Source organism: Rosa chinensis, chromosome 2 (assembly GCF_002994745.2).
Source record: "Rosa chinensis cultivar Old Blush chromosome 2, RchiOBHm-V2, whole genome shotgun sequence".
Taxonomy (NCBI): Eukaryota; Viridiplantae; Streptophyta; class Magnoliopsida; order Rosales; family Rosaceae; genus Rosa; species Rosa chinensis.
Genome location: NC_037089.1, coordinates 56,277,419 through 56,301,151, shown reverse-complemented (window position 1 = coordinate 56,301,151; position 23,733 = coordinate 56,277,419). Strand labels below are relative to the sequence as shown.

The following is a 23,733-nucleotide window of genomic DNA, read 5'->3' as shown; positions in this document are numbered from 1 at the left end:
GCCTCTCTTTCTTCTCCAACTCCAACAGATTCCTTATTTCACAGCAATCTCTAAAATGTCCATAATTCTTTCTTAAAATTTTAGAGATTGCTATAAATTTACAGTGCGTTTGGATGAGAAAATTATAAAATCCGTAGGAATTTATAAATGCTGGAATCTTTAACTCCATCAATCTAAAATTCCATTAATTGCAATTTTTATTGTTTGGTTGCATCTATTTAGGATTTGAAATGTGGAATAAATTAAGAAAGTTTAAAACAAATAAAAAGATAAAATAGAAAAAAGTCTTGTTTTGGAAATAAAAATTGAATATTGCAAAGGAATTCGTAAATGACACTTATTTTGGTGGAAATTGAAGTGAGAAATTTAAATAACGAATTACTTCGTTTTTTTCCATAGAGAAATTTAAAATTTCCAATCTGATAGTGCCAAACGAGGGAATTGGATTTTAGGAATTATGAAATCCTCATTTTCAATTAAATTCCATCATTTTTTCCCTCATCCCAACACTCTTAGGGAATTTGGTTTTCTTTTTCCTCACTATATATCCATAAAATGGAGATAGTTATAGAAAATCTGTTAGAGCAAAAGAGACTCATTTTTCCCTAAAATAGAGAAAAATCAAAATATGGAGAAACTGTTAGAATTACTCTTATAGTTCGAAAGAGTTGCTTGGCTTGCTTCTACTTAATTGTTTACACTAGTCAAGTCTTTCCACATCTTGTTAGTTTTCATATGCTGAAAAGTCATGGCAATACAGCTTCCAAGTCTTTATACTGTCAGTTTCCAAGTCTATACACTAGTCAAATCTTTCCACATCTTGTCAGTTTTCATATGCTAAAAACTAGTCAAGTCTTTCTACATCTTGCTAGTTTTCATATGTTGAAAAGTCACGGCAACACAGCTTCCAAGTCTTTACACTGTTAGTTTCCACATCACTAGTCAAGTCTTTCCACGTTTTGCCAGTTTTCATATGTTGAAAAGTCACGGCAACACAGCTCATGCTCAGCTAACCTCTCTTAATTAGTTGATTACTAGTTAGTATGCCCACGCATTGTTGTGGGTTTATTATCCACTTGTATTTTATCAGCAAATGCAGAGATATTAGGTCTTTAGCCATGCCACTACGGCTAAAGTAAATATAGAGATATTCAATCAAATATGAAATATCAAAGAGTAATCACTATCTTGGATTGGTTGGCCCAAGGCTTATCAAATGCTACTAATCATATTGATTAGAAACCATCAAAATGAGTGATGTTCCTATTAAAATACCTACATAACTTATAATATGACAACTATTTGAAACTCATTGATAATCAACGTACAATATAACAAAAGGTACAATGTAGAGAACTAATTTTTGTGCAGACCTTATACACAAAGTAAAACACAACATATATGAATTTGTTTTTGGTCTCATGCCACGATACATCAACCTCTCTCTGCTACAAATTCAGGCTTTGTTCTTTTACAAGGTCATCAATACAAAACTTACCCGGGTTCACCATATTCTTTTACAACATTCATATTAATTATCTGTCACTGCTTCTTCCTTTGCAGGAAATAACTAAAACAATTTTCAAAAGTGCTGCCTTTCTCGAAGAAATAAATTTCAGACACAACAATGATAGAAGATCTCTCCTATAACAAACAACAAGTGAGAAAAGATCTCAAAGTTCCCAAGTCCAGCACCTTTGTGTGACTAAAAACTTTACAGCATGAGCACTAAAGCAAGCTGCTATACATCTACTCATAGCTGACCGAGTTATCACTATTTCACCCAAAGAAGAAAAAGAAAGATGTTCAACTGCAGTCATCATCCAAAGTTGCAAAATCTTGCAGATGGAGAATTTGAGAAATGCTATGAAAACATAATATTAGCTAATGCACACCTCCACATCAAATCAAGAAAAAGTATCTATTTACATCATGAACATTACATTAAACAACACTAAACTACTTGGATATATGCGTTTACCAGTACATTAAACACTAAACTACTTGGATATATGCGTTTACCAGATACCAGGCATAAAGAGTGATGTAGATATTGAAATTGAAAACTATAAAATGATGTCCAGGACTGTAAATACTTTATCGTCTAACCTTTGAGTGTCACAGTGTTGGAGGATAATGCAAATAAATCAATGATCAAAATCACAGAAGGATATTCCCAGACCTGTAGAAGGGGTGTTTGAATTAGATTAGATGTGGAGTCTAACCAAGTATACTTAAGGAGAGTAAAAAAAAAAAAAATTAGAACAAGAAACCATCAGATTTGCAAACCATACCATCACTGTAATTAGAAACATCTTGAAGTAACTTGAAATAAGAAGTGCCAGCAGAAGGTCTTGTACCTATTGTTTGAACCCAAAATTAACATTTTTTCCCGACGAGGGCGATTCGGAAGAAATCCGGGCCAATATCGGTGGCCCAAGCTATTTATTTTCGACAAGTTCATAATATATTGTTTAGAGACTCAATAAGGCTTACTTGGAGGCCAAGCAATCCTGAAGCAAATCTGAATATTGCTTGATTTACTATGCCAAAAAGGCCTTCAGACGACACACTTCAGAGGACACAAGTATTATTTTCTGTCGTCTGAGTTTTGCAGATGACATAATTTCTTTTTAATTGTCTGAATATAGGCTAAACCCATACCTATTCAATTTGGAAAAATGGCCAGCATTTAGACAACACATTTTTGTTGTTGTAAAAGATGATGATTTCCTATCTCAAATTTGGAGGGATATCCAAAATTTGATCAAGTACTTTTCCCTCTCAAATAGCCAAGCTCTAGTTGACTAGAAAATGTTGTGACATTCAGACAACATTTAAATGTCGTGACATTTAGACAACATTTAAATGTCGTCTGAGTGTAGAGCTTGTTTTAAAATTTTCTAGGTTATTTTGACTTGTGCTTTTTGATATAAATCCCTCACAATTAAGTCATTTTCTGTCCTTCTCACTCGATCAGCTCTCTCAGCTCGACCTAGAACTCGTGAAACTGAAAACCTCAAAAACCAGCCTCTCTCCTTCTCACTCAGCTCTCTCAGATCTCGATTCTCACCCTCTCCTTCGTCTTCTCGCTCTCTCGATTCTTCTTCTTAGTCTCTCCCTCTTCTTCTTAGTTTCGATTTTAAGGTTTGATTTCGATTAGGTTTTTCTTCTATTTGGGGATGGGGACCTGTCCATCACCACAAGTCTTTCACTTCCCAAGAACTAAATCACAGAGCAGGGGCAGATTCAGCCCGGACTGAATAGGACTCAAGCCCTACCGCCTAACTCGGTTGGAGAATTGGCGCACTCCCGAGTCCCGACCCGAACACGGAAGATGGAGCACCGAACACAGCAACTTGCAAGGCTACAACCAGCAACCCGTCTCCGCCAGTCCGCCTCTGCAGTCTCCGAGCTCTGCCTCCAGGTTCCAGGTATCTCACTATCTCTCTCTCCCTCTTCGAGCTCCGCTCCTCCTCTTCTTCTCTTCTGAGTTTCTGAATTCTAAATTTCTAATCTGTAAAATTGGGTTCACTACTTTGATTTCCATTTGATCTTGTTGGGAAATTAGATTTTGAATGGGTAAAGTTGAAATGGGTTTGATTTGACGATTTCCATTTGATTTTTTGATCTTGATGGTAATTTTAAGTTTTTAACAAAGATAATGTTACTGATTAACTGATTTGATGTTGATGTTGATGTTGATGTCGATTTCCGTTTGAGTTTTGATCATGATGTTGATTTTAATTAAGGTAATGAACTAATGATATTGATTGGGTAGTTAGAAATGGGTATGATAACTTGATTTCCATTTAATGTTGATTCCTTCTTCAGTTGCAGTTTGTAACTTTGTAAGATTCATGATTATATGTCTTGTATCAATTCGAAATTGCTGGGTTATTCACTCCAGTCACTCCACCGAAAGAAGTATTCTAAAACCCAATTCATCTCCTAATTGATAAAACCTAAATTGAAATTGTGAAAGCTAATGAAATTTTTAATAATAAATCCCAATTCTTGGGTGGGTTGAGTTTTCTGAATTTGTGTGTGTATCATGGGAGATTGGGAGGTGGATTGAGGAGGATGCTTCTGTTCTTGTTCCTGTTGATATAAATCATATAATCAACATTAAGCTTGGGGATATTATTCCAGCACATGCTTGTCTCCTCAACGGTGATCCACTGAAAATTGATCAGGTGATTTAACAATCACATTTTCGCAAGATTATATGATTGATTGGAGCTATTTGGATTTTAGTCTAATTTTTTGCATTTGGTCTTTGCAGTCTGCTCTTGCCGGTGAATCACTTTCTGTGACCAAAGGCCCTGGTGACATTGTGTATTTGGGCTCTACATGCAAACAAGGAGAAATTGAAGCTGTGGTGATTGCCACTGGTGTTCATACCTTTTTCGGCAAGGCTGCTCATCTTGTCGATAACACAAATCAACAGGGCCACTTTCAATAGGTATGTTTACACTAGGGTGATTTTATTTCTTTTATTGCACAAGCTGTTTTCTACTCATATTGCATAATTTGGTTGCTTTTAGAACAAATTGCTGGACACAGTTATGCATTTCACTATTCAATTGCTGGACATTTTACATCATTTGGTTACTTTCAGTTGCTGGTGCAGCTCTTGCTTACACTCTTGCCAAGGTCAGGTTATGATTTCTTTCTTAGTATTTGATGTGATTCTGTTCTATTTACTTGAAGTTCCATTCTTTACAATCAGCAGTAAGACAGAAGAATGTTACATAAAAGAAAGCTTCAAGAGGCCGGAGAGTAGTCATAGGCATTACCTAAAGTTAATTACATTCAGGTTTAGGAAGTCTTGCTCTAGTGCCTTCTAATTTGGGCTTATGAGTTAAGCATCTATTTGCTTCTTGTTACAGGAAGGACGGTGTGTACATGTAATTGAAAGAGACTTAACTGAGCCAGACAGAATTATTGGGGAGCTGTTGTAGCCTGGGGGATATCTCAAATTGATTGAGTTGGGTCTTGAAGGTAAGCAATCACCTAATCTAGAATTTGTGCATTGCAAACACATTAGCAGGTGCATTGTACAAGGTGTTTTGTGCATCACCTGATCCAGCAAAACAAGAAATTGCGTAAAGCCTGTTTTAGCTATTTGAACCTTGGAGGCATCTGCTCATATGGACCAGTTTCTCTTCTCTCTGGTCTTAACCCTCGTCCATTCAGTGAAGAGTTGATCGAACGCTCAATAGACATAACGCCCCTTTCCCTTTAATCTCTATTGAGACTCGAGTTCAGACCTAAAACCATATCTAGTTTTTTTCTCCCGCGACCCTTTCTCTCTCCCCTTCGGAGTTCAAACCTGAACAAGATCTAGTTTTTTCTTCCCTCATTTTAGCTCTGTTCCTGATCTCTCTCCTCTCTAATTTTTTCTCTTCTGGGTGACTGGTTGCGCGTCTGAAGTCGACGAGATACGCAAATGGCTTCAGACTCTCTTCTCTCAACCCAGGTGACAATCTCAATTTCAAAACTTTATCGAGGATGATACTATGTTGTTTTGTGTTTTGTATGTCTATTCATTGAATTTGGTTGACATTGATTTGCCTAAGTTTGATTGAAATTTCCGAGGTAGGAACTTTAAGGTTAAGCTATATGCTTCAGATTAGGAGAGTTATTCCGTGGTCTGGGGATTTAGGTTTGTAATATCCAAACATTCTTAGCTTTATAGTATGGAATAATCAATGGGTTTCTGGAGGGTAATAGACAAGGGATATGTGTCGAATCCTATAATTGTGTAGTATAAAGATCGAGTGAGCTGCTCATGAGAGTTATTCCTAGGATTTGTTAGACGTTTATATTCTTTATTTATTAATTATTCTTTATTATTCATCATTGTCCAAAATAAAAAATTTAGTTTATTATTGTCTAGTTCTATAATTGATGCCTCCCTGCTTTAATTTACTTTTTGCTTAAATCTATTAAATTTATTCTAATTAATCTCTGCTACTTTTCTAACCTTTTCATTCCACTGTTGGTGTTGCAGAGTACAAAGCAGAAGCTTAATTAGACCAAGAGTCTTCATTATAATGAGAAGGTATACATATATATAAATTATAGATCTGTTGTTTACTTCATTTCATTCAATTATGGGTTCAAATACTATCTGGGTTTCAATAAAAGTTTAAAATTTTAGTCAATTTAAGTTGACTTCTAGAGAATAAGTTAAGTTGCTAAAACAACTCGCACAATGTTTTATTCCTGATGAACTTAGGAGTCCACCAAAGAACTCAGTATGGCTGAGACAGATGATTAAGCTTAATGATGCCATGGCTCTATTGTTAACATAAGTTAACAAAGGTCCAACTTGGGATGCCTGTTCAGAAGGGGATTCTATTGATTAAGCCCCTGTTTAACTTTGAATTTGCTTATATTGATTAAAAGTTGACAAATAATTATTTCTTCTTGATGCATGTACTTCCTCGTCCAGAGTCTCTTTCTTCAAGGTAATATCACACCTCTATGGCCTAGATACCATATCATATCAGTCTAGTTTGAAGACTCTGAGTACTATTATCACCTAGTTAAGTTGCATGACTCCACTCACAAATCATCTAAATTTTGGAAGCTTGAAGAGCTTTATCTAAAGGTATTCTATTCATGCACGAAGGCTTTTTAATAGCACAATACTAATGCTATCTCTCTTAAAGTGTAGTTAGATGATTCAATTCTGAAAAAAATTTGCAGTTATGCAATGATTTTCGGTTCCAAAGGAGAGGCCGGAGAACTTCAAAGGTATTACACCCTAAGTTATAATTTGTTCACAAGTTGAAAATTTAATATGACCTCTTTCTTTCTCTCTCTCTCTCTCTCTCACACACACACACACACACACCCCATTGCTGGAACTACAACTAAAGGCACTGTAACAATTGGTGTCCTTAGGGAGATGTATTTGTGGTATATGCATCATATATTTGGAGTTCCGATTTTTGTGAAATATAAATGTCACTTGCTGCTTGTTGTCTCCTTTATGTTATATAAACTTGTTGCTTTATGCTTTAACACACGAGCTATGGCTTGTGCTCTAAAATAACTTGTGTCTGATGGAATAGATTATTTAAGCTTATTTGATATTTAACTGAAATCAAACTTCAGTTTCTATACTAGTACCTTCTTCTACTTGGTATGAGTTTTGCTTATATTACCCTGGAAATAAAATGCTAGTAATACAAGATTTCTAAATTATTGTGCTTTTGTGTGAGGACCTTGTTGATCTAGTTAAATTAATTCATTATAGTTTGCAGGGGTTGATGTTAAATATGAAGAGATAATTGAAGCAACTTCAATTGGCTCCAGCAACGTCTTAAGGTCTTGCACTGCTCATGTCTCTTAGTTCACTTCCTACATGTATTTTAATTTCTATACATGTTTCACTTAAGGACTTTATGATTTGGATGACGTTTTATTGATTCTTTGTATTGTTTAGATATTGAAATTTTACTATGATATGCTCAAGTATTCCTGTTGTTTGACTTGTCTTGTTTTGGTCTGATTTTAGTTCAATAGGATCATGAGTGAAAGTTTTCATTGTTATTCTGATTATTTTGGTTTTGGTTGGACACCAAACACCTGTAGAGTAATGGACTAGATTATGTCAGGCACTTTTGGTAGTTCTTGGTATTAGAAATGACCTTTTCTGTTCAATCTGACCAGAAAGAAGTTGTCATTTTTGTGATTCGGACAAAGTATACTAAATCATCAAGATTAAAGAGTTGGGGAAAAATATACATTTATGTGTCATAATTTAAGGACTCTTGCCTTTTAGCTCATTCTCTTCCTGAAAGCTTGATTTTAAATAACTAGACATACTTTTGTTTTTTTTCTGACCATTTCATTTATAATGCAGTTGCAGCTGCTACTGACAGGAGATGACTTCTGTGGTATAAGATTAAGATTTATGCACTGCCATGAGTCTCCTACTTGAGTTATTTGAACAACAGATGTACTTTTATCATTTGGTGTGCATCTATACTGCATCTGGTTTATCCTTGTCTGGTTGATAAACATCTGCATCTGGTTTATGCTTGTCTTCTTTGCTACCTTAATGAATATTATGAGCATTAATGTATTATCAATTTTCTATATAATTGTTAGAATAAGAACTAATTACAAATTTTATCTTGCAGGTTATTCGTTAGGAAGTGTTGCAGCCTTAGGGAGGAACAGTCTTGATGTTTAAATTTTGATGGGTTTATCTGTAAATTTTTAATTTGTGTAGTTTGGTACTTTTTAAAATATAGTATACAGTACGTTAAGAACCTATTTACTAATTTCCTATATTCTATCTATGTTTCAGGTATCATGTTCCTAGGTCTTGGCTCAAGCCATCCCAAAATCTGTTGGTGGTATTTGAGGAGCTTGCTGGCGATGTTACACTACTAGAAAAATGCCCCCAGATATCGGCCAAAAACCGATGAGAAAAAAAATCCCGACCAATGTCTTAGTGGGTGATGAGAAATTGTCTAGTATCATTACACACATCGGTTTCTCTTTATAAATCGATGTAAATACGTTTAAATGATAACAAACTTATATGTTTATATATTGTTAAACCCTCATCTTATTGCCTTTAATGCTTAAAGAAATATAGATCATACAACACAAGTATGCATTTTAACATCGTTATTCATTTAAAAACGATGACTGATACTGTTTCACACTTCGGTTCCCATGAACGTTTCTTGTTGTGAATGATTTAGACACCTAATTTGCCTCATATCCCACGATTTCATATTCAATATACAAAGTTTAATATTGTATGAACCGATCTATTTACTTGCATTAACATCAGATTCCAGGGAAAAAACGATGTTAATTATCTTATACTACATCGATTCTGGTAAAACAACGATGTCTAATGCCTTGTAATATATTGAATCTCTGAAAAAAAACGATGTCCATAGATTTTCATAACATCGGTTTTCTTGTCTTCATCGATGGCAATACTTATAGTGGACATCGATCTCTATCTAAAATACGATGTGCACTAGCTTGTGGCACATCGATTCCAACATAATAATTCGATTTCCTGTGGTTAATGGGACATCGATTTTGATTTTGGAACTGATGTATTTCTCTTAGTGGACATCAGTTTTTATATTTATAATTGATTTAAACTTTATACATAGACATCAGTATGGAATGAGAGGATTGATGTCCACAAAATATGTAGCTGCTGCTATAAAATGCAATATCCACAGTTGGCCAAAGTGATTTGAATATTCGGGTATTTTGTCTAAAATCACCATCATTGATAGTTCACCAAAAAGGCAAAATAAAACCCCAATGAACCTACTAATTACATGGAATTTGTTCAAAGTGGTCACTTATTGCAATGTGACCTTCAGAACATTTGTTACAGTAATACCGGCAGATTTCCATCAACTTTTGCAGAGCCATCTTTCTAATAATAGGTATCTGTAAATGAAACAACTAATATTACCAACTTTTTCCAGATTTCCTAAACAACTAACACCGTTTCTAGTGTAAGTCCTGATAGCTTCTGAGAGAATGCAAGTGCTGTGCAAATTGCAAGCTTCTTCCTTTCATTTTCCACAAAAAGAGAATATAATAACCATGACTAACCGTTCTGAAATTATCGAGGGACACGTATCCATGTTTGGGTTCCAAGAGCGTAAACTGAGCTCTAAGATAGTAGAGCTCATCTTCTGTCATAGCCTTGGAAAGAGCCTGTAACAACAAGAAGGTGCTTAGAAAGGATCCCAGCCAAAATCACAAACATACACCCGAAAACACAAAGACATTGCCCCAAAAGGTGGCTCATGCATGCCATGCACCACTCAATAATATATAACTTCTACAATAAACCAGGCTTAGCTAAACTTGTTATCTTTAATTTTAACCTTTTTTTTTCTTTTTCTTTTTTTCCACCTTCCTTGGCGGTTGGCGAAACTAGGAAAGCACATCTTATTGAGAATGTATGTTACCTTCATTGCTGCATGCCTGAAAGGTGTGGCACGAACATATGACTTAACCAACTTGTGGATTACTAAATCTAAAGGCACAGCTTGTCTTTCATCCCTTAGCCATGGGTGGGCTGTGAAGACATCAGATAGATCAAAAAGAAATAACTATACATACATGAAACTAGCAGAAAAAACTAGTGCAATATCATAATCCATGAGGTACTAGAGAGAGTGAATCAATTATTTATGAATCCACTGAAGATTGTATGGAATATTAAAAAATGACTTACTTAAAGCTTGAGCAGCAGTCATTCTTTTTCTGTGATCCTTGTTCAGAAGCCTCTCGACAAAATCTTTGGCTTCTGGGACACTGTGGATCAAGGTGTATCATTAAAGTTAGGATCAACTCTTAGCACCGAACGGAATATTCCTGATTCAGCTCTACTTCCACATAGCAATATATATGTTATTACCCCTATGCTCCACATATCTGCTTCAACATTGTAGGATCTATGTAGCACTTCAGGTGCAACATAGTATGCACTACCAACAATATCATTGAGGCGCTGATCTGCACAAATAGAACTAAGGTTCTTTGAAAAGTGAAAATGATAACTAAAGATCTTGTATATTTATTTCTAGAAGGTAATTTTTAGTTTTCAAACAATATGGCCAACATGTAAGGAAAAAGACTCCTAAACTATCCAAGGAAATAAACAGATCAATAGATGATGCAGAAGAGCTTCAGAGGGAAAAAAAAAAAAAACACTACAACCACAACTAATATAAGCAAGAAGCTATTAGACTAATACAAAAGAAGTCCAAGGCATGAATCAAAGTGCAGTAACACATTAAGCCGAGAAAAATAGTATGTGGAAGCATTACCAGGCCTTATAAAATCAGAGAGACCAAAATCAATAACCCTCATTGAAAATTAGTATGTGGAAGCATCATCTTCTCTTGTGGCAAAAAGAAAATTCTGCCAAGCAGTCAAATGAAAAGAGTAATTGGTAATAGGTTCGGACGAGAACTGAAGATGTAAAACAAACTACATGTGGAGGGGACTTTCAATACTATTCCATCCAAATGCAAGAAAGTAGTGGAAAGTAGAAACTCTGAATGTAGTTGTACCTCTGGCTTTAGATCACGATGCACAACATGCACCTTGAAGATGACAACAGGCAATAATACTTAAAATTTGCACAACAATAACTTTAGCATCTTCTTCTGTGTATCTTCCACCCCTGCCACAAGGAGTTACTGAGAATAAATCAAACTGAAATCATAAATCTGAAAGTGTCCAACCACAAGTTTCAATATAAAGAATATAATTCTACCTGGACAAAATTTTATCCAGTAGTTCTCCACCTTCACACAACCTGAAAGTGAAAGAAATGAGAGAAAATCATATCAAATTTCAAAACAGGTTTTTCTGCCAACAAAAGTGTTCATTCTTCTTAGTTCTAAGACTAGGCTTAATATGTGTGTGTGTGTGTTCATAAAACTAAACCATAAACAACAATACAAATGATGTCCCAACAAGGCTGACTCCTATAAATTGGTGTGAAGGAATAAGACTAAAAGAGAAATTACGCATACTCCATGACTATGTAGATATTATTGGCATCCTCAAATGCATCATAAAATTTGACCAGATTCTTATGTCCAGATAATGCTTTCAATATTTTTACCTCTCTACAGACATCTTCAATAGCTATTGCTGTTGTCATCTGCAAAGAATCACTTAATTAGTAACCAATATGACTTCAAACAAAAACTTGTGTGATGACCAAATAATACAACTTCAAAGAGCTAAATTAGATAGGATACAACAAGATAAGATCAATAAATTGAACTAATAATATGATACAAGCAAAACCCATCAAGAGAAAGAATCAAAATTTCCCTCGAAATAGTTGAAAGAATCCAATTAGATAAAGGGCCAAATCTGTTACCCAATAACATGTAATCAAAAGCAACAAACTTTACAGAAGAGAAAAGGAAGCAAAGGCAAAGAGATCGCAAAGCAGATGATGCAGAGAAAGAAAGGGTACCTCATAAACCAAGTCGAAGAGGGATCGGAGAGTTAGAGGCGGCGAGGAAGGCTCGGCGCATTTCAGAACCCCTTTTTGATTAGAGAGAGAGAGAGAGAGAGAGAGAGAGAGGAAAGGGAAAAGAGGAATAAGGGATGTTGTGGTACGACCTTGGAGAGGAGCAGAAGCATAACGATGGAGGAAGCGAGAGTGATGTTGCCGCCGGGGAGGGTACCGTTGTAGAAATCTTCATTGATTTTGGGGTTTGGTCCGGAGCTTGTTCATCATATTTTCCATAGTTTATAGAGAGAGAAAGTGAGAGTCGGGGGGGGGGGGGTGGTGGTTGGGTTTAAGGGAGGGGGAGAGAGGGAGAGAGAGGGATAGGGTTCGGAAGGAGTGAGAGTCATTAGGGTTCGAAAGTCTTAGAGAAAGTGAAAAAAGTTTGAAGTGTTGGAGGGAAAGAAAGCTCAGTCCCCCTGCGTTTCTAAAATTTTCAACTTAGTCCCTTTGCATTTTTTCAAAATTTTTGAACGAAAGTTTATACGTCGGTTAATTTATCAACCGATGTTTATAACCATAATAGAAATCGGATATTTCATAAACCGATGTTAAGACCTCTTTTTACATTGCGTGCAATGCCGACCGATTTAATAGTGGTGATATCTATTGACATAATTCTAGTAGTGTTACAAAGATTGACCGTCTGAAAGTCACCCACGTGTTGAGAAATGGCAAACCAAGAACTGAGGCAAACTCAAAGAGCAAAAGAAGCCTAAACTTAGCCTAGAGTGTACAAACGGGCAGTCCATTTCTACTATTAAATTTTCAAGCTTCAGTACTCCACCTGGAAGCTATGGGAACTATTACTATGGTACCTATCACGCTCCAAACTCTATCGATGTGCTAAATAAGGTACCCTCACAGTAGTGTCACGCTGCTATTGTTTTGCTTCATATCAGGGTCAAAGTTTTTCCATTTACCCAAGTTCAAGATCAATAAAACCTTGGGGTCAAACTTGCAGTACTATTAGCTATTTTGCTATGTTGTTTACTTGGTTGCCCGGATTGTGTAGTGCTTCTAGTTTATTAGCTGCAGTACTGCATGCATGTATTTTGCTGGCTGTCCAGATTAGTAGATATGGACCATTTTGAACTGATGCTCATGATTAGGTTTGTGTAATGAGACAATTAATGATGGATTAATGGAAATTGCAATGAATGATTTAGGGATGTGGATTTTTTGGTTTCATGAATAGGCAATTTTAATTTCCAAATGCATGCATGCCAATTGCAACAGGGGACTACTAATATGTGTTATCTCAAATTGCAAGCTACAACAAAAGCACACCAAAATGTGTGGTTGCAGCTACACAAAAACAACACAAAAATCAATTAGAAGTCTATTGTCTTTTTGACAATGACAATGGGACAACAGAAAATTATAGTCTGAAAGACAAAACAACAACATAAATTAGATGAAAGTATTGGCTAAAGTGTATAACAACAACAAATAAGTGTGATTGGACGTATTCACAGACAATATAAAACACGTACTATTAGTGGTCTTTTTTATATTCAGACCACAAATATTTGTCGTCTAAATAATCTTAAACGACAGTAAATTGTCACCGTAATGACACTGACATAACAGAAAGAATATGATATCTATTGTCTAAACCATTTCCCAACATCACATACATATAATTTCAAAGCCTTTCACATAACACTTAAATGTCATACAAACCTACCCTAGAATAACACTTAATTGTCCTCTGATGCTCTTTACGACCACATATAATTGTCGTTTAAAGTAAATTAGCACAACCTTTAATTGTTGTTGTATGAGAGAAGACACTACATACGAGTCTTCATATTTCTTATTTAAGGGCATTCAGACCACACAAATAAGTCTTGCAAATATGCTTCACACAATAGTATTTAAAAAAGACTGTGGTTGTTTTGTTCATCAAACAATACAAAACTGTTGTTTGAATGCTTTTAAAGATACAGGTCACAATGTTCCGAAAATGTAAAACTCATTAGACAACACAAGACTTTTATTTTTTTTATATCGTCTGAAAAATCAGACAACAGAACACTTCTGTCGTCTGAAGGCCTTTTTGGCATAGTTATTTACTAGTAATTATCAAATATTTGATAATTAAATATGATGATTTGCTTGATTACCACGTATTGTGCAAGAGGGAAGATGACAGCTACATAGAGGGAGTAGGTTACGTGGCCTAGCCATGCAAGGAATTATGATCTCCCATGCAATTAATGTGCAATGGCATATATATGGAAGCATGCAATCATGCTTGGTTGTGGTGAAAAAAGGAACGTGTGTGTGTCTATATATATATATATATATATATATATATGATGACTCATGCATGGTGAGGCAAGGAGTACCAAGGTGGGCCACCAGCTTATTCACTACCAATGATATGTAAGCAATCCCATGCAATTAAGGTGGATGGACGTGGAACACATGGAAGGAACAATCACCTTTAATTGCAATAAACAAGGCGTGTGTGTGTGTGTATGTATATATATATATATATAAGGGCGCGGCTATTGCCACCCTATCATTTTCTTAGTTTACCCTATAAATATTTGAATTATTGAAACACTATATTACTTAAGTGCAAAATGACTAATAAGTACACTAATTTTCTAAAATCCAAATATGTGAGGAAAAATAAATACATAAGTAATTAATTAAATACAAAGATTACTTAATTTCTCATTGGATAACATTAATCTTTATTTTCTCCACCCAAATTTGAATTTATTACTTTTTCCATTAGTGTTAACTTTATCAAAATCTTTGTAATATCATTTGTGAACACCGAAAGTTAAAAAAAAAAAAAATCAATCTCATCTTCATTGCTATAGTTCTAGACTTACTATTTTTTTTTTTGAATTTCTTTTTACATGATTGAAATAGAGAACACTGAAATTGAAAAAAAAAATTGAAGGTAAATTAGATTATGATTTAATTTTTTGAAATAGATTATCATTTTATTAGGAAATTTTAATATATATTTTTTTTTTATTGGTATAAACTAAATGAGAGATTTTCGTTAAAAACATTTTTTTCAATTTGATATGTCATATAAGGATATTCTTGGAAAGAAAAATGGGTTAGATAAGTAAATTTAATAATTAAAATTAAAATATAGGGTGTAATGAGTAGGGCTGGGACTTTGGCACCGAGAACCGGCAGAACCGGACCGAATCGAATCGGAACCGGCGGTTCGGTTCGGTTTTTCGTATTAAAAACAGGTTATTTCTCAAGAGCCGAACCGTTTTCATGTGTCCGGTTCGGTTCCGGTTCGCTTGTTTTTGAACATATCAGAACCGTAAGAACCGAGATATGAGGCCTAGGCAAATAAAAGCCCATATATTCAACTAATTCAAGCCCCATTTCCCTAAGCCCAAGCCTGTTTTGTTTGTAACTTGACCTAATATTCCATCACTTCGATCAAGCACGACCTCAGTCCTCAGTTCCTCACTCGATCCTCAGCTCGACAACTCCTACTCCTCAGTTCATCCCCAATTCCTGACCTAGCTTTCGAAGTCAAAATTGTTCTTCCCCAATTCAAAAAACTCAAATCATCCCAGTTCATCTGTGCTTCGAAATCCTAAATCCCAAATCCAAATCATCCCAAATCATCAACATATGGCTTCGAATTCGATTTCTTCAATGATTTTCACTTTTTCAGTTTGCCACTTTCAATTCAATGATTTGCAATTTCTGACTCATTTGTTGTGCACTTGTGGTTGTTAATTTGGTAATCACTTAATTCGGTGGTCTGTGTTCAGTTTGCAACTTTGCAATCTGCGGTTTGCTTTTGCATTGTGTTTTTACTTCTATTTTGGTTCCAGGTTTTGGGATTGTTTTGCAGCTTTTGCTTATGTTTTGGTTCCAGTATTTGGGACTATTTTGCTTCTATTTTGGTTCCATGTTTTGGGACTGTTTTGCTTCTGTTTTGGTTCAAGGTTTCATTATTTCTGGAGATGGAACATTGAAGTTCATCAGTTGATTGCATGAAGTTTATCAGGAATCGAAAACAGGTCAAAACCGAACCGAACAGAACGGTTCGGTTAGTGAACGGTTCCTAATAAAAGTAACACCGTAACCGAACCGAAAAAAGCTTAACGGTTCCGGTTCCGGTTCCGGCAAAAAATGATGTTTTCAGAACCGATCTCAGGCCTAGTAACGAGCAAGTAGGGTGAATAAAGAAAATGATAGGGTGACAATAGCCGCACCCTATATATAATTATACATAATTGCATGGCTACAGAGTCCTCGCGAAGATATATTTGCAATTAAGATATGTGCATATCTTACTGTTCGCATCCAAGAAGATTACGTCTAAAATTCCAAGAGGCAATTAACCTTTGCCTATATTCTAGCCGCATATAGAGGACAATTATTAATTATTGCCTACGATAGTTACTATTAAGAGTTTTGATTTGATTCGATTCAAGGCCAATAACTGTGGCCTAAAATATAGTATTACATTCCTATTTGGAAAGTGAATCTGCAGTAGCCTATATATATAGAGGCTATAGCAATACAAAAAAAAAAAAAAAAAAACTCTCTCAATCAATCAATCTTAACAATTATCAAAGCCTCTCCGAAGCAAACCTACCTTCAACTTAGTTGAAAACCAGCGAAGTAAGGGTAACGCCCTCACAACCCAGCGAAGCTAAAGTCACGCTTTAGCAAACCCCATGCTTTCTCCTACATCCCAGTGATTGCTCTGCTCAATCTACAATATTGAGTATCGACTCGGTGACGCAAGAGATCACAACACAAGTCCTTATCCATAAGACAAGAAGTCCTTTTCCGAAAGGCATAGAGAAAAACCTTGTCTGCTCTCCTCGTCCACATCGTTTAAAGAAGTAAGGTCAATGGACTCGCCGACGACTGTACCCCATGATGCTGGCATGCCTGCGCAAGCTCAAAAGAGACTGTTTGCAACCAGACTGGTTTTGGAGCCAAACATTTTGGCACTCCTAGTGGGACCTGCATAGCGTTTCTTCACGATCACCACCATTGGGAAGTCAAGCACAAACCCTTACCAAAAGGTTTACGTTAATTTCCCGAAACATAAGACCTCCAGTTACAGCCCGCACTCTCGTGCAGACTGTCGTGGTCTTTCTGAAGAACAAGTGACTCAAAGATTTTCTCTCAACCCACAATCACCTGACATGTCAACTGGATAGGGAGAAAGTCAACTGCCCGCTATTGGGGCCGAGAATGTCACTACCCATCAAACAAGCGAGGTTGTCAATACCTCTAGCTCCACCAATGTCGTGGAAGGCATGACAAGAGAGGCCTTTGTTCCTACGCCTATCCCGGAGGGAGCAACTATTGAATAATAGTTCGCAATCATCATGGCTGATATCGACAGAGAAATTTCGAAGTCCGAGCAGCACATAAGTGAACTCAACCAGCGTATGGCCCAGCTTGCTGAGGAAACTAGGCAACAGGTGGAACACTCAGCGATTGATTCAAGAGCGCATGCTAGTAGAGGTGGGTTCGGTTTGTTTCGGTTCGGTTTTCCCCCTAAACCGAGAACCGAACCAAATATGTCCTCGGTTCGGTTCGGTTTTCCGTTTTTGAGAATCCTAAACCGAAAACCGAACCAACCGGTTCGGTTCGGCCCGGTTCGGGTCAGATCAGTTTTTTTTTAAATAAAAATGATTTTCTATAAATATTTATTTACCCAAGAGCTTCTTTTTACTCTTATTGACGCATCATTTGGTCCTATTAGGGCCTACTCCGATAATATCGGCTTTCGTTTGGTCCTATTAGAGCCTACTCCAATAAGAACAACTTTAGTCCTACTCCGATAAAAATACAACATTAAGACGATAAAAACAGCAGCAATAAAAATACAACACCAACAAAAAGAGCAAAATATAGATGGGTATAAGAATGGTTCCAATGCCAGGCTTCAATAATTCAAATCCTTCCTTCTCAAAGTCTTGAGAGAGGACCCAATTCCAAACCATTCACCACACCATTCTTCCCTAATCTCACCTGCAAACAGAAATTAATAACTGAAGGTCAGCAAAACAACACCCAAGTAAAATGAACACATATTTTCCAACTCCAGTAAAGAATCATTTGAACAGCTAGCTATGCCAAATATGAGCCACAACACAAACACAGTTTTAAACAACAATTGACTAAGATATACATACCTCCTGCCCTCAGAACAGCCAATCATAGCTTTCCCAGCCTAGCAACAATAAAAAAAGGAAGGGAGATCAGAGAGTTGGACAGTAAAACGGATGAATGAGAAAGGGTGATCAATTAGCTTCAGATTGTGACATGTTCAAGCAATAGATCCAAGTCCTGCATTTTATTCTGCACACACACAACATTGCACAACGATGGTCAAAAACTCAAAATCACAATATATGCATAATATACTACATAAATAAGCACATCAGTGCATCCATGCAAATAAGAATAATAAGCACATCAGTGCAGCCATGCAAATAAGAATATGCAGGAGACGATCAGAACTCATACCTCACGAACCACAAAAAGCCAGCTGGTGCAATATAGCCCTACGGGCTTCTTCCCTACAACACCAACAGCAATGAATACATCAAACTATAACACCAACAACAATGAATACATCAAACTATAAATATAGTATACATCACTGCTTAGTGCTTACAAAGACTTGATTTATTATTCACTATTGCCATCATCATTTATTATTCAAAGACTTGAAGTTCATTTCCATGAGTACAAATACTGTTAATCACCTTAACAAAGCAATAATCTGACAATAGATCTTGAACCAGCAATGAAAGCCAAAACATATCAGATCAAACAAAAAATAAATGAAAGCCAGATCTAAAGTTAAAAAGTTGGGTACTGTAAGAAGCACATGAACCAATTTACAAAAAGATCAAATCTTTAGTCATCAAGATCCATAATTTCGTCCATATTATAACCTCGTCGTCATCAGAAAAGAGGAAAGGTTTTGGGAATATTGATTACCTGAGAATTGACCGAGAGCATCGGACAGAGCTTTGCTTTGCTTTTGATAGTTCCTGAGATTAATATCAACTCCACACTCAAGCAAGAGTGAAACAAAAAACAATCACATCAAAACCAGATAAGCAAAGATTCAAAACAAAAAAAAAAAAACAAACAAACAAACAAAGATTCATTGTATAAGGCGAAGTAGTAATAGCAGTGTGTAAAGCTCACCCCATTGAGATCCTGATCGAGCACAAGTCTTCATGCATCGTCATACCCAAAATCTCAGAAAATAAATCCATTTGGTTCTTCTTTCGTCAACCACCATGGCACCATACTTGGATTTCAAATGAAACCCGATGACTCATCAACCTGATCTGCTCCTTGGACATCGATCTAGTCCTTCTTGATGAAGAGAAATTGACAGAGAAGAGAAGAAAGAGAGGCGGCCCAGAGAAGAGAAGAAAGAGAGAGTAAGAGACGAGAGACGAGAGGCGAGACTGAAATAACTAAAGGTCGCGGAAAAGGCTTAAGTTAGAAACCCTAAAGTCAAAAGTCAAAACGACGTCGTTTTGACCAGTTTCGGTTTTTTTCGGTGCAGTTCGGTTTTTGACATGCTACCGGTTCGGTTCAGTTTTTTCATTTCGGTGCGGTTTTTGTTCGGTTCGGTGTTTTTCGGCTTCGGTTCGGCTTTCGGCTCGGTTTTTTTCGGTTTTCGGTTTCACGAACCCACCCCTACATGCTAGAGGTATCGCTGATGAACACACTCTACAACAAAAGCGAATCATGGAGGTTGACGCCATCAACACAAACAAGAAAACTTCTTGGAAAATCTAGAAGCTACAAGCAAAGATGGCGTTTCTAAAATTGAATTTCCTATAGGAGGCGATCAATCTAAGGACAAAAACCTTCATCTCGTCTAGCCTGTTGAAGAAGAAATCAGCTTGCCCGCTGGTGAGTCGTAACCTTACATAGAGGCTGCACTTAAAGAAGAGGATCAACAAAATTGTTTCTCTGACAAGAAAATTGTTTTTGAACAGATAGCTGATTTCTCCACTGATCAAGCCAAATACGTGGCTACTAATCAGATGCATTGGGGGCAAGGTGCAGACCATGTTGATTCCTATGATCAACAGGAGCAAGTTCATGTGCAATTTAATTATGATTCGGCTACTGGACATCATCTTGGTCAAGGAGATGGTCAAAATCTTGGTTCATTCAATTATCAATCAAGATGGAATATGGTGGCTAGACGTCATCATGACCATGCAAAGGGTCAAGAGCATGGTCAACATGACCCACTTAATTAGCAATCAAGATGGAATATGGTGGTTGGACGTCATCATGATCATGCAAAGGATCAAGGGCAGGGCCCACCTTACTATCATCAATTTAGCCTGGCCATGCTAGACATCATGGTGGAGTTAATCAATTAAGCCATGTCCAACTTAATTATCAATTAAGTTATGGTCTACAGAAGCCAATTTGTGGCTTTATTGATCAATTCAGCTTGAATTTCTTCATCAGTGCTTCAAGGCCTAGCGGTGGCTTTGACATATACGGGAGACACATCTGCAACCCACGTTGCAAGAATGGCCAGAACAATTATTTTAGTGGCCAATTTGTCATTCACGACTGTAAATTTGAGTATCATCAATACAAGTTAACTCTTGTTTACAACTATCCATCTCTAAATTTCTTGCTAAAGAAATTTGTCTATAATGATATCAAACAATCCATAGAGGCGTTTCAATATGATGCCTGGAAAGTGGATAGAGGCAAACATTTGTTTGTGTTAACGTTAGAACCGAAGACTCTAGTTAGCTTTTAGAGAGAGAGAGAGACACACACATACACACAAGAAACCCATATTGTGAAGGCATGTTGGCAAGGCTGGGAAGGTGGCTTCCCGGCGAGGTATTGGTTGCTTCCGACTACAGTGAAGTAGCTTGGACATCGGGCTACGGGATGCATGTCTCGGTTGGGCCCCACCATGGCTTGTGGGCCCCTTAAGAAAGTGTTACTTATGCTTGGTGAGATAGCAAATTAGTCATGCTAGTGAGAGGTATCTACAAGTTCCCGAATTCCCCAAGTAAGAGGAGCTTCGTGGTTGGGGAGTTATAAACATGATATCACAAGCATAAGTAACGCTCAAGAGTCGTCTAGCCCCTACAAGTCCCCGAACTCCGTAAGCAAGAAGGGACTCGTTAACCTGCAAAGACAAAAACGCGCAAATGTAGAATGCTTGTTGTACTGGGCAACGTATGTGAGTTGCATTGATATGCATTGGCATATATGAATGTATGAGGTGCATGATACATATTGATGTATACATGAGAATGCCGTTGAGTATGATCGTATATGACGTATAGGCTCGTGAATGCATATGGTTGTTTGAGCATACTAAGAATGAGTATACGGATTGCATATGATGCGCGTGGTGCTCGCAAGAGAACGAACGTGGCCGAGTTGACGAGGTTACGCTTGGTGTAAGTTGCATGAGTTCCATGAAGGCAAGCGTTTGTAATTTGTGAATGATGAATATGCGAACGCTTGTGTTTGATTGGTTTTTGCTCGTATTAATGGAACGTGAAAAGAATTTGATTTGTTGCAAACGACAAATGGTAGAAGAATTCAATGTTCCATTAATGTGTTATGTCGAGGGCATGTGAGTGTAAAACTTGCGAATGCAGGAAGACAAGAGCGTGAAAGCTCGGGGGTGTCAGGAAGGCGTGAGCGGAAAGCTCGGGGTTGCTTGGAAGGGGTGAGAGGGGAGCTCGGGGGTGCCGGGAAGGCGTGAGCGGGGAGCTCCGGGGTGCCGGGAAGGCGTGAGTGGGAAGCTCAGGTGTGCCTGGAAGGCATGAGCGGAGAGCTCGTGAGTGGGAAGCTCGGCGGTGATGGAAAGGCATGAGCGGAAAGCTCATGAGCAGGAAGCTCGGGGGTGCCGGGAAGGTGTGAGCGGAATCTCGGGGTTGCCGCGAAGGCGTGAGCAGAAGCTCGGGGTTGCCGTAAAGGTATGAGCAGAAAACTGGGGGGGGGGGGGGGGGTGCCGCGGAGGCATGAGCGTGACCGTTGCTAATTATGCTAGGTTGTATGTACAAGTCCCCGAAGTCTCCAGAAGGATGGTTTTCTTGTAGGGTTGATACCAAAGCGTAGCTTTATGCCGTATTGCTAGCATAATTAGTGCAAGTGCGTCATCCATCTAGAATTGGTCGGAGCGAATGCTTATGCCCTTTCGGGTGGGCCCCTGCTAGGCCCTCCGAGGAGTCCCCCACTCCTGGCTATAGATCTCCGTATGGTCGGAATTTTTTTTGATGAGGGGAGCTGCGTTAAAGCAGTGGGCATTAGGTAGCGAACCTAATCCTAATCTTTGATACCCAAGCATCGGGGGTTAACTGTCGGATCAATTGGCATTAACCGGTCCCTTTACTCTTTCCTGGAGGAGAAAAACTTGACTACAATGCCGCGTAGCGGTCATTGTCATTATGAGGTGTTGCCTGCTTATCGCATGGCGGTTGGTCGTAGACAAAGTATGGTGCCCGGAGGTTAGACCATATGTTTACATATAGTATATGTAAAGTTTGTAATTGTATGAACAATGACAAATAAGTATATCAAGTAATAATATATGGATCTTACTGCTATGTGACATGCATAATGGATAGTGGCAAGTGTCATGGGTGTCCACATAAAATTTTGGGAGTAGCTCTTGATGAAAGCTATGAAGCATTGTGAACCTAGAGCTTAACTAAAGCATGTTGGATATGTTTGAGCGAGTTAAGTTGTATTCGAGCAAGTTGAGTGTAGTTGAGCGGGTAGGCGCTGTACGAGCATATGGGGTGTGGCCTAAGCAAGTCATGGCCATGCTCGATACCCAAGCAAGTCGTTATTCGAGCATGTTTAATTAAGTCATAAGTGTCATAAGTTTCTAGATGTGGTATAGTTTGTTTAAGTCAGTGTCACATTAAATTGATTTAAGCATGGCATGTGTATAGCATGTACTACTAGTAATGTTGCTAATAACATTTGCATTGTTGTAAACATGCCTAAGGATCATGGAGACATCTGAAGCATGGCTTTGCGTATAGTATATGTACTACTTAAATTGATAAATGGTATAAGCATGCTTAAAGTCATAGAAGCATGTAAATGTATATCAAATGTGGTATATTGTAGGCTTGCTTAAAGATAATTGGAATATATAAAGCATGGTATTGGCATGGTAGTAGCTCTAATTGCAAGAGCGTGTATTGAGGTATAGTTACTTATCTTATGCCGATTTGGAGTCGATTGGAATTGAAATTGATAGAAGTACCCAAATCATGTTGGAGTTGTCCAAGCATGACGCTCTATTGCTTTGGCGGATAAGATGTTCCGATAATGTACATCAACTCGTAGTTGAGGTATCATTTGCTAGTTGAATGCTCAGTAGAAATAGTTGAATTTCCTTGAAACAAAATAGATGATTAATATGTGTATTTGTAAAATCAACATCAATAATTTGCATATGTACTTTGATAAAATTGTAAGCAAAGTGTATAAGCAAATGTAGTGTTTGATGACAAATAACTTGCATATACATCCATTTTGAATGTCAAATTTGTGTTTAACCGAACTCATTATGTGCAATGATAATTGGAACATAGCAACATCATGTGCAATGATAATTGGAACATAGCAATGATGACATCATTTATATGTAAATGCACTAGTCAAATGGCACA

The 23,733-nt window shown here is 37.3% G+C and overlaps 1 protein-coding gene, 1 long non-coding RNA gene and 1 pseudogene across 2 annotated transcripts; 1 reads left to right on the top strand and 2 right to left on the bottom strand.

Moving 5' to 3' along the window:
* The first annotated feature begins 3,337 nt into the window (after window positions 1-3,337).
* On the top strand, window positions 3,338-4,465 carry LOC112184577 (plasma membrane ATPase 1). Its single transcript, XM_024322836.1, has 3 exons — window positions 3,338-3,427; window positions 4,062-4,196; window positions 4,286-4,465. The coding sequence occupies exons 1-3, from the start codon at window positions 3,338-3,340 to the stop codon at window positions 4,463-4,465; spliced, it is 405 nt and encodes a 134-aa protein (XP_024178604.1).
* Window positions 4,466-9,327: 4,862 nt separating this feature from the next.
* On the bottom strand, window positions 9,328-11,689 carry LOC112184576 (annotated as a pseudogene).
* A 6,143-nt stretch (window positions 11,690-17,832) lies between these two features.
* On the bottom strand, window positions 17,833-19,509 carry LOC121051749. The gene is made up of 4 exons (XR_005806799.1): window positions 19,028-19,509; window positions 18,548-18,600; window positions 18,214-18,379; window positions 17,833-18,049 (listed from the first exon to the last, which is right to left on the bottom strand). It is a non-coding gene; the product is annotated as an uncharacterized LOC121051749 (long non-coding RNA).
* Window positions 19,510-23,733: the final 4,224 nt, after the last annotated feature.

Excerpts from the sequence above, each read along its gene's own strand:
- LOC112184577 (XM_024322836.1), top strand. The coding sequence starts at position 3,338 with ATGGAGCACCGAACACAGCAACTTGCAAGGCTACAACCAGCAACCCGT. Across the intron at positions 3,428-4,061 it reads TCTCCGAGCTCTGCCTCCAG|ATTGGGAGGTGGATTGAGGA; the intron begins GTTCCAGGTATC and ends GTATCATGGGAG. Across the intron at positions 4,197-4,285 it reads ATCCACTGAAAATTGATCAG|TCTGCTCTTGCCGGTGAATC; the intron begins GTGATTTAACAA and ends TGGTCTTTGCAG.